At 34.6% G+C, this 11,987-nt stretch overlaps 1 protein-coding gene across 1 annotated transcript in view; it reads left to right on the forward strand.

Annotated features, from left to right (window-relative positions):
- The window catches only part of LOC105819541 (TRAF family member-associated NF-kappa-B activator-like), an 82,752-nt gene that overhangs the window by 51,787 nt on the left and 18,978 nt on the right, over positions 1–11,987 (forward strand). The window contains exons 3-4 of the mRNA XM_012655815.1: positions 9,202–9,310; positions 10,706–10,824. Of these exons, the coding sequence (XP_012511269.1) occupies positions 9,202–9,310; positions 10,706–10,824 (228 nt within the window). The remainder of the gene's footprint in view (positions 1–9,201; positions 9,311–10,705; positions 10,825–11,987) is intronic.

The raw sequence follows: 11,987 nt of genomic DNA on the forward strand, positions 1-11,987 counted from the left end.
TCCAAATTATTGTAATCACAAGCAATTAGGTTATAGAAAACCTGCAGCTGACTTCTTCTGCTTATCTCAAGATCCTTTGCATTATATAATCAAAAAATATAAATCTCTTTGTTGAGAAATGTAAACTAAAAATTATTTGTCTCTTCTTGCCCAGCCTCGATTAAAAGAAAAAAATTGGCAAAGTCTTATATAGAAAGGAAGCAATCTCCTTAATTCTAAAATAATTCAGGTGCTATAAATTGCTTTCTCTTTGTACTGATAAGAAAGATGAAAGATACATACTATTTAAAACCATCCAATATGCTAAGCAAAGAGCCTTATTGACTAACCAATGAGGCTGAGGTGAAGGCCTAAAATAAAACTAAATTTGACTGTGCTCTCTTTTTATCATAAATTACAGCTCCTCTTTAACGTTTTTCTGACAATAAATGTAAAGCAATAAGGACTGTTCTTTTTTTATTATTATGTTCTCTCTCTCTTTTTCTTTCCACTTCTTCAATTCTGATCTTTAATAAAAGGACTGTTCTGTTGCAGATTACTTTATTCAAGAGCTAGTCTTGACCCATCTGAAATGTAAACCCTTAGCCTTAAAGGTTATGTTACCTCTAAAAGCTTGTAAAACATGTTTGAAAGGATTGAATGAGATCATAAAATATATTATAGGTACTACTTTTTTTTCAAAAGTACCTTCACTTTGACTTAAGATGTAAATAGTTTCATTATTGTTTGCCACCCTTTTTTCTTCCTTTCTTTGTTAGCCAACAACATATATGCTCTGTGTGAAGTGTCAATGGGGATAAAGCAGTCCATTCTGGTTTTGTTTTTTTCTATTGAAGCTACTGGTATTAGAATAAAGATACTTCTGGTAGCTTCTGATCAAAGCCTCATTTCTTCTATTGTGTATTGTCAGTACTTTGCCTAGACTCATTATCTTCCTATCAGAATTGAAAATATTTGTATTCTTTCCTCCAGTTTTTATTTCCCAAAATATGTCCTATCTAAACTTCTAGGTAGCTACGTAGGATGTACGTCCAAGGGGATCTATTAATAACCAATGTTTAAATTATGAAATTTGTTCAAAAACATATTGAGCACTCACTATGTATCAAGAACTGTACTAAGTACTAGATCTGTAATGATAAGCAAATAGACATGCTCTTTGCTTTGTGGAATGGCAGTACAGTCTAGTAACGCAGAGACTAATCACGATTTGTGACAGTTCCACAAATATAGCTTCAAACTCTGAGAAATATCAAGAAGAAAGGTAATCTGCTATTAGAATGTCTATTGGAGACTTCCCTAATCTAGGTCAGAGAAGACCACTTTATTTAGTGATTTTTGAAAGGGCAGCGTTGGGGGGCTTTCCAAGAACAGGGACCTGCATTATAAAGACCCATTGGTTTAAAAAAACTGAAAGTATAAGGGAGAGAAAAAAGAGTCAATGGGAAGAGTCAGAGGAAAGACTATGTAGGTAGGGACTTAGAGGCTATATTAAGGACTTTCAATTCTTTATTCTAAAACCACTAAGAAGCCATGTAAGGGTTTTTGGTTTTTGTTTTTTTTTTGTAGGGTAGGAAAAAATGTATGGGGTGATATAATTACGTTTGCATTTTGCAAAGAACACAATGGCTATGGTGTGGAGAATGGATTGGCTGATATATTTAGGGAGAGCAATTAGACTGTTACAGTAGACCATTAATGCTGTGGTAACTTGAACTCTGATAGTTGTATTGGAAATGAAAAAATTTAATAGATTTGAGAGATATTTAAGATTAAAATCGATACTTGGTAATGGGTTGGCTATACAACAATAATTAGATGTTAAGGGTAGTCACAGCTTTCTGGATAGATAGTGGTGTCATAAACTGAGAAAAGGAATGAATACTAGCAAAGAACCAGATTTTGAGGGGAGAGAGGTGAGAGGGAGTAGTAGTTGGAGGGAGAACATCAGTTTTGAATATGTGAAAGTGGAAGTAGCAGTTGGCCACATAGATCTGGAGCTCAGAAGAAAGGTCTAGACTAGAAGAGAAATTTGAGCCACTGGTACATAGCCAGCCACTGGCATGGATGAAATTACCTAGAAAAAGAGTACATAGCAAAGAGGAGCCTTGGGAGAGCTAGATATATTCACATTATATGGCATAGTGATTATTTAGGGGCTTGGGCTTTGTGTTTAGACAAACATGGATTCAAATTCTAGCTCTACTACCTACTGGGAAACCTTGGGCAGATTATTTTGTACCTCTTTGAGCCTCAGTTTTCTCATCTGTAAAATGTGGGAAATAATCTCCTCATAAGGTTGCTTAAGGATTAATTAAGATAATGAAAATAAAGCTCTCTGATTTTCATACACAGTAACTATTAAGTGAAATGACCATATTATGATAATGTGTTGCTGAGTTGAAAAATTTGGTTGCAGAACAGTTCTCATTTTTTAAAAAGTATGGTATACATACACACATGAATATAGAAGTTCTGAAAGGGTATGTACCAAAATGTCAATAGTAGTTACCCTTGAGGATAAATGGAAGGCAAAGTAAGGGAGGAGAAGGTCACTTTTTATTTTGTACATATCTGTACATACTTGTACATACTTTGTTTTTGTTATGGTGGTGGTAGTGCTTGTTTTGTTGTTTTTTGTATTTTTTCAACAAACATGCAGTTTTTGTAATTTTTAGTAGCCATTAATTGTTCTTTAATCATTTTTTAGTCCATTTTGTCTCTTTGTAAACTGAACAACCAAGGTTTTTTGAGTTTTGGTTTTTTTGTATTTTTTTTTTTTTTTTTGCCTTGACAGTATTTTTGATTCAATGGAGATACCACACGGATTTGTTGGGAAGAAACTTCTGAGTCCTAGATTACAATGAACTAGAAAAAAGACATAGAGAACTGATTTAGAGCATGGATTGGTTGTGTGGTAAATCTGGTGACAATTCAGTGATAACCAGAAGTTTTGTTGATGAATGTGTGTACTACATGCCATGTGTCTTAGTCCGTTTGTACTCTATAACAAAAATACCTTAGATCAGGTAACTTATAAATAAAATAAATTTATTTCTCACAGCTCTGGAGGCTGAGAAGTCCAAGATCAAGGTGCCAACAGGGTTGGTGTCTGGTGAGGGTGCAGTGTTCACTTCCAAGATGGCACCTTGTTTGTCTCCCTTCTGGAGGGGACAAACACCGTAATCTCACATGGCAGAAGAGACAGAGGGCAGAAAGGGCTAAATTCTCTGTGAAGCCTTTTTTTTTTTTTTAATAGATACAAGGTCTCCCATTGTTGCCCAAGCTAGTCTTTTTTTTTTTTGAGACAGAATCTCACTCTTTTGCCCGGGCTAGAGTGAGTGCCGTGGCGTCAGCCTAGCTCACAGCAACCTCAAACTCCTGGGCTCAAGCGATCCTCCTGCCTCAGCCTCCCAAGTAGCTGGGACTACAGGCATGCGCCATCATGCCCGGCTCATTTTTTCTATATATTTTTAGTTGTCCGATTAATTTCTTTCTATTTTTAGTAGAGACGAGGTCTCGCTCTTGCTGCCTCGGCCTCCCAGAGTGCTAGGATTACAGGTATGAGCCACCGCGCCCGGCCCCCAGGCTAGTCTTGAATTCCTGCCCTCCGGCAGTCATTTTGCCCCAGCCTCTCAAGTAGCTGAGACTGCAGGCATAAACCAACACAGCCAGTTTAAAATCTTTTATAAGGGCCTTAATCCCATTCACAAGGGAATGAGCCTCATGACCTCTTCACCTCCTAAAAGGCCCCACCTCTTAATACCAGCATAACAGAGATTAAGTTTCAACATGAATTTTGGAGGGGACATACATTTGAAGTATATCATTCTACCCTTGGCTCCCCCAAATTTATGTCCTTCTCATATACAAAGAATGTGAGCATACATGTATGTGACACACATACATCCCAGAAGCTCCAAAAGTCTTAACTCATTCCAGCATCAACTTTAAAATCTTAAGTCCAAAGTCTCATTTAAATATTATCTAAATCAGATACAGAGATGAGACTGAAGGTACAATTTATCCAGAGGCAAATTCCTCTCCAGCTGTGAGCCTGTGAAATTAAATTATATGTTTCCAAAACACTATGGTGGGACAGGCATAGGATAGACATTCCCATTCCAAAAGGGAGCAACAGGGAACAAGAAAGGGATAACAGGTTTCAACCAAATTCAATCCCCTCTCTCACTCCCCCCAAAAAACCCAACAGGGAGAAGATTAAATCTTGAGGCTTGAGAATAATCTTTAACTCCACATCCCATCTTCTGGATACACTGGGGTGGGAGTTGGGCCTCCAAGCCTCCGAGCAACGCCACACTCACAGCTTTGCTGGCTGCAGTACTCACATATTAAAATCACATGCCTTTGACTCTCCCTGGCTGGAGTTGCACACTGGAGACTCTATTTGTCAGGGGTCTCCAGGGTGGCTGTGCTTGCACAACTCCACTAGGCATTGCCCTAGCGGGGACTTCTGCAGTGACCTCACTCCATGGCTCCAGATACTATGTAGATACCTTGCTCATTATTAAAAGAAAGGAATTAGCAATTGCAAAGAGTGTATTATGAGACAGATATTTTACATATGCCGTCTCCTTCAATCCTTCAGGTAGATTTTATTTTCATTTCAAAGAGAAAGAAACCAAAGGCTCAAAGAGGCAAGTAAATTATTAATCAGGACCAAACACAAGATTGTAAAATGCAAATATGTCATAGTTTACCATTTGGCATGCTGAGAAATTGGTAGCAGCACTGGTCACCTAATATTAGATAATTAGATCAGTAATCTGATCTGTCATATTGCAAATCTCCTAGATAAGTTTTGGTATTGGAAGGCGAAGGTGTGCAGGACTTATAACCTAGTAGACAGAGAATGGTTGAAGAAAGAGGTGTGTAAGCCAGATCTCCGAGTTGCTAATCCTATCTGATCTCATGCATTTTTAAAAAAATTTGAAGTTGATGTTAGCTTACCAAAATTTCAAAATGGATTTTAATTAGATTGTGTCTAAATTAATTATTTTGTGTCTAAAGTGCTATGTATCGGGATAATTAATATTTCACTATCTTCCTTCATGAAGTGTGGAGCTTCCTATTGAGAACATTCGTGATAGCCAAGCAAATCCTTCAATAAAGCTTTCATTCTCTTTGTTAATCTTGGAACAGTTTGAAAGATTTTTAAATTGAAACTGTTTCTTTTTTTTCAATCCATTCAACATTTATTAAATTCCTTAATAAGTTACTGAAGGAAAGCAGTGATATTTTTCACAATATTGAGATTAGTTCTTGAGGATGAGAAGAAATAATGTTTGTCCTATTTAGAATATTATAGATGACTTAAGGGCACTTGAATTTTTTTAACCTACGTAGGAAGTAAGTGCCTTGGAAAATATGAAAAATGAGAATGTTCAGTGTCAGCAAAAGGAAAAAAATTCAACTTAAGGAACTTTATTTTAATATTTATAGAACTCATGAAAATTTGAACAGCTGTATGTCCAAAATTATAGGAAATATGCTGCCTTAGTTTTGAAGAGGAAGTATTGAACTTTTGCCTGCATAAAAGGACAATTCTAGAAATAAACCTTTTGCTTTATTTATGATGGTCAAGTGTATGTATGGGCAACCATTTTTAATAAATTTAATATGTGTACTATATTTGATCACTATTGTCTTTCGTTTTGCTTTTGAACACTAAGAAAGAATACAAAGTACCTTATGGCACAGATATCTAAGTACCTGTTTACCTCTTTAGATACTGGTAGACCACTTGTTTTGCTTGTCTTTGGAATTGGAAGGAGTGTCAAATACACAGAAGTCAGAGTCATCTTGGCCAGATGGTGTTTGATACAGATGGATGGTTAGTTGTCATGCAGATCTCCTAGTTGGTAACTTGTTGCTGCCATCTGACTCAAAGAATCATTCACACACACTGGCTGTCAAAAGCATCTTCTCTTCTGTCTGTTTTAGCTGTCATGTCTGTGCTCTGTACAGAAGTGTTGACAAGACATTGCTGTTGTACATTTTCAATGTGGTTGTTAGTGATTTTTCTGTTTTGTGGGGTCTTTGATAGTACTGGAATGCACTTGCTTTGTAACTGTATTGTTTTAGAAGAAAATGCTGTAACTGTGCAACAATTATATGACCATTTAAAAGGACTTTTCAGATTATAAGTTTAGTCAGATATGTTTGGTGAACAAAAAGCATTTAATAAAAAAAAAAACTTGATTCATTTAGTTTCCAAACATAGCAAATAAACTGAATTCTACTGGTTATTTCCTAATTTGATATCACTTTCCCTCTCATAGCCTGTGGTCAAATTCTTTATACTCTTTTCTGACTATATATTTTCTCAAATTACTACCTTTTTTTCTAATGGTATAAACTTCCTTTTTGTTTCCCAAAAAATCTTCAAACATTTCCTATCTTTTGTATACATTTTCTCAAACTTAATTTCTTTTCATCTTATTCACCTACTGACCTTGTTTCTATTTTTTCTGTTTTCTCTATAGAAATACAAACAAAGCCATTTTCTCCGTTCCTTCAGGTCACTTCTGAGGGCATATCTGTTTCTCTGATATTTCTTTAATCACCTAATTCATTTGTTTATTCACCTAATATTTACTGAGCATCTCATTGTGTGCCAGGCACTGTATGATACTATGGAGATATCAGGAGGGAATAGTCTCTGCCCTTGAGGATCTCAGGCTAGGGGAAATCAGACGTTAGACAATTAGACTAGAATATCATAACTACTATAATGTAAGTATGTGGAAAGTACATGGACCATTACTATTCTCTTTCCCCAGCTATACTTGCAAAATATTGGTTTTTAAAATTGTTACAGAATTTTCTTGAGCTTTATAATAATTTATTAAATAGTTTCAGAAATGGTTCAAAACGTCAACTTGAAATAGCCATTAATCTACTGATTTTTCCCAGCTATTGAATACATTTTCAGCATTATATGTTATATGCAGATGTGCTAGAGTATGTTTTGAAGCCAGAGACTAGAAGATGAAAATTAACTGGCAGAAACTTTCTGAGTTGATTCCAAAAGAAAATATATGATCATTTGGTTTCCTCATTAAGATGGGAAATATACCGTAGTAGATGAAGAATGGGCTAAGGCTTGAATAAATTAAACATTTATTCTGGGCCTATCTCTAACTTGCTAAGTTTTCTGTACTGGTTACTTAATCCCTGGACAATCAAATATATATGCCAATCAAAATATGGTGAAAGAATAGGTACTTATTGATTGATGTTTATGAAGAACTTTTGAGTTCTTTAGAGAAAGTTCTAATTACACAGAAGTATATAGAGAAGACTATAGTGATTCTTCAGCCCTGGACTCTGTGTAGCCCAGGTAAATCTAAGATATTAAGTAAAAATTTGCTATAGATGTTTGGAGGCTTCTTTCAGTCAACTTACCCACTCTTTCTAAGGGGTTGGGTGTCAATTTGTGTAGAAATAAGATGTCTTGTCCCGGGAAGCCTGGCCCTGGACCAGACTTGGGTATCTAATGATAAGTCCTGAGGCTCATATTCATTAGACATATGGTCCAGACAGACTCAACAGGATTCATTCTTCTGTTCATAATAACAAAATTTACTTGAATCTTTATTTCCTTTATTTTTTTTCAGTAAGTATATACAGAACACCTCCTAAGTATAAGTTACTTTGCAGAGTTCTAAGACTACCCTCAGGCAACATGCAAAGACAACATACCACTTGGGTCACTTATTAGCTCTATTAGTTATTCATGTTTAAAGTGTATTACTTTGAAAAGTTCGCCTTTTATTTGGGAAAATGTGGTATTTTGCTTTAATTTTTTAAGCTGATTTATATTTGAGAATCTAGGACCAGCGGGGTAATTGATAAAAAAATCTTTAGGCTCATTGTTGTCTGAAAATAAGAGCTTCACTAATTTTGAACTTCAATTAAGAGTCAATTTAAAATAAAATAGTATCTACTGAAGGACATTCTGAGATTATTAGGACTGCATTTCATGTTTCAAGGAATTTACAATTTAGACATTTATTTATTTGTTCCTATAGGGATAGAAATTGACAAAGAATTCTCTATTATTTTTCAATGACATGTTTTTAAGACTACTAATTTGATCATTGTGACACAACATTTTCAAATTTTCTTAAAGGTTTGCAGCATCTGTATTCCCCAATACAAACTTGTGTCTTTTTTCATTGCTTAATTCTCACAGCCATTGTAATAAAATAGCAAAATGAATGGATTAAAAATATAAGGGAAATTACAGTATTTAAGATAGACACTAATGATTAACCATGGTGTTCTCCTGACTTCTTAAAAGTTAGAAGTTTCTGGTCAGTATAATTTTATAATTTTTATTTGTCCCTTTGGTTTTCATAGTGTCTTAGTTATAGCTACTTATTTTGTGTTTTTGTACTCTAAAAATAAATTCAGAAGTATGTTTTTCTGAAAGACATGGGATCTTAATTTTTTTAGAGTGTCTTTTTACAGAATAATATAGCTTCTGTTTTATCATTCATGTTCCTTTCTTTGTTATCATTAAGGATTAAATTTTTTTTTTTTTTGAGACAGAGTCTCACTGTGTTGCCCAGGCTAGAGTGCCGTGGCGTCAGCCTACCTCACAGCAACCTCAAACTCCTGGGCTCAAACAATCCTCCTGCCTCAGCCTCCCAAGTAGCTGGGACTACAGACATGCGCCACCATGTCCGGCTAATTTTTTCTACATATTTTTAGTTGTCCAATTAATTTCTTTCTATTTTTAGTAGAGACGGGGTCTCGCTCTTGCTCAGGCTGCTCTCGAACTCCTGAGCTCAAACAATCCGCCCACCTCGGCCTCCCAGAGAGCTAGGATTACAGGCATGAGCCACCGCGCCCGGCCCTATTAAGGATTAAATTCTAAATTAAAGTTTTTATCCTAACTGAAGGACCAAGAAACCATACATTGAACCCTTGACTGAAATTTCTTTAAATAATGTGATTTTTTTTAAAAATTTACAATACTTTAAGTGTTTTTAAATGATGTTTGTAATGATTACAGTACATTCCTGGAGCCAGTTCATATCTCATAAATAAATCCTCAATACCTGGGAAATGACAAAATGGGCTACTCATATCTATTTATAATTATTAATGGACAGTAAATGTATGTTCATGTCTGTCAGTAAATATCAAGCTAACTGGTTTTTATGTCAGTAGACTGAGAACTATGAGCAGAGAATACGTGAGCAACAGGAACAGCTGTCACTTCAACAAACAATTATTGACAAGCTAAAATCACAGTTACTTCTTGTGAATTCTAGTCGAGGTATGTTCATGTTAATTTTATGTATTTCTTAAACCTCTCAGAGTTTTTCTATTTTATTCCTCTGTTGTTTCTCAATAGTTCAGATATAATAACTGGTACAGTTATATATTATGTTTATTTAAATGAACACTTGCAGGATATGGGAAAATGGACTCCTATATATACTATATAGTGGAACTCTAATTTGATAAAACTTCCTAAAAGGCAATTTGCCAATAAATAGCAAAAGCTCTTTAAAATGTGTCTTTTGAACCAAAAATTCAAGTCCTAAGAAAATATCATAAGAAAATGTTGTTCAGGGACTCAAAGATATATATGCAAGGATGTCCATCACGGTATAATTTTTAATAATAAAAAACTAGAAACAAATGTCCAATAAGTTAAGTTACAGTGAACCATATGAATAACCATGTACCCAAGAAAAGTGATGATAACAGGTGTTAACTTATATGTTCACAATATATAGCAAAGTGAACAAAGCAGTATACATAAATAAATATAATGTTATTTCATTTATGCGGGAAAAAAACAATTAATGAGTGAATTTATATGCATAACAATAGAAAAACTCTGACAGAGTAGAAACCAAAATGTTACCAGGAATAATTCACAAGTGATAAAAATTGTGGGTAGCTTTTATTTTTTATTCTTTTTTTTTTTTTTTTTTTTTTTTTGAGACACAGTCTCACTGTGTTGCCCTGGCTAGAGTGCCGTGGCGTCAGCCTAGCTCACAGCAACCTTGAACTCCTGGGCTTAAACAATCCTTCTGCCTCAGCCTCCCAAGTAGATGGGACTACAGGCATGTGCCACCATGCCCGGCTCATTTTTTCTATATATATATTTTTAGTTGTCCAGATAATTTCTTTCTATTTTTAGTAGAGACGGGGTCTCGCTCTTGCTCAGGCTGGTCTCGAACTCCTGACCTCGAGCGATCCACCCACCTCGGCCTCCTAGAGTGCTAGGATTACAGGCGTGAGCCACCGCGCCCGGCGTATTTTTTATTCTTTTTGGCATGTCTACATTTTCTAATTTTTCTACACTAAGCATGGAGTAGTTATGTACATAAATTATCTCAAATAAGAAACGCATACCTGAAAATATGACTTATGTAAAAGTTTAATTGTTGCTGATGGTAAGATGCAAAGACCATATTTCTAGTTTTCTAGATTATATGTATTTTACAGACCACTGACTTAGTAGGGGTTTTGTGTGGTTTAGTGGGAAGGAAAAGCTCTAAATGGGCAACTTGTCAAAAGAACTATTATCTAAACAATTTTTTAAAACTCATAGCTTAAAATCTTGTCTTTCAAAATTATGGTTGTGTGTATTTTTTTTTTCAGGTAAAACCAAAAATAAGGGCTCCCTCCTAACATCCAAGAGATTTTTGTCTTGCAGATAATAGTTATGACTATGTTCCCCTGCTTGAAGACAGTGAAGCAAGGAAGAATAATTTGACTCTTGACCAGCCACATGATAAAGTGAAATCAGGAATACCAAGAGAAAAACAATCAAAGGTAGACATTGCTTCTGCAAAAAGCAACATTCAAATTCTGATGCATAACACATTCTCCTCCTTTTATTTTCCTGAATTGATACACCACTGGAATTCCAAACAGAAGTTTCATATATACAAACATATAACTTATATGGTCCTAAATAGAAGAACTATTTCCAAGTAAAATTAAAGCTTAGGTTTTATATTTTCTAGTGACCTTTTATTTGTATCACAAGCATTTAACAAAGAAAGAAAAGGTTAAACTAAGGTAGAAAGTAAGACACAGATTAGAAAATAGCTTTCTAGTGTTTGCCTCAATTGCCTGTGCTTAGTTTAAAAAAACTCCACCTAACCAGCTTAAGCAAAAGTCTTCATTGAAGCAATATAGGAAGAAATAATCACATATCTGCTAATAGACATATACAAGGACATTCATGCTACTTTGGTTAGAAACAACCTAAATATCCATCAACAGCAGAATAGTACCTCTGTAGAAAAATTAAACTAAATATGTGTTAATATGCCTAAATTTCAAAAGCAATGTTGAGTATAAAATGGAAATTATGAAATGATAAATGGGAATAATTTATGTAACTATGAAAACATAACAACATTAATGTTCGTGAAAACACAAATATATAGTAAGAGTGTAAAAACATAGGAAGGGTATGTATCTTTAGAAAAATTATCCCCTCTAGAATTGAGGGGAGAGGAGACTGTGTGATATCGGAAATGGAGTAATGGGGGCTTCAGTTGTCTCTGCAACTTTTTTTTTTTAAATAAAAAAAATCTAAAGCAAATATAGCAAAATGTTAAATTAGGGTGGAAGATAGATAGATGTGTATTATATCGTTCTCCATGTTGTCCTGAATCATTGAAATTTTATAAATTTTAGAAGGAATTTTTTTAATGAGATGAGTTGGGTTTTAGTGGGATGATACATCTTTTGAATAAATATTAATAAGAACTCCTAACACATAAGGTTTCTTAATATTAACAAGACTAATTAAGTCAAGAGTGCTGTATTTCTTTCTTCCTAAATAAGTTAGGAGATTTTAGCTTTGTTTGTCAGGGTTATTTGGTGAATGATTCCATAACTAAAACTATCTTATTATTTTACATCAAATCTGAGAAATCCAATTTTGAAAGCTTTTTCTATAAAAATAAAATTTTAGAATGAGA

This window comes from Propithecus coquereli, unplaced genomic scaffold, assembly GCF_000956105.1.
Source record: "Propithecus coquereli isolate 6110/MARCELLA unplaced genomic scaffold, Pcoq_1.0 Scaffold49, whole genome shotgun sequence".
In the NCBI taxonomy this organism is placed as follows: domain Eukaryota; kingdom Metazoa; phylum Chordata; class Mammalia; order Primates; family Indriidae; genus Propithecus; species Propithecus coquereli.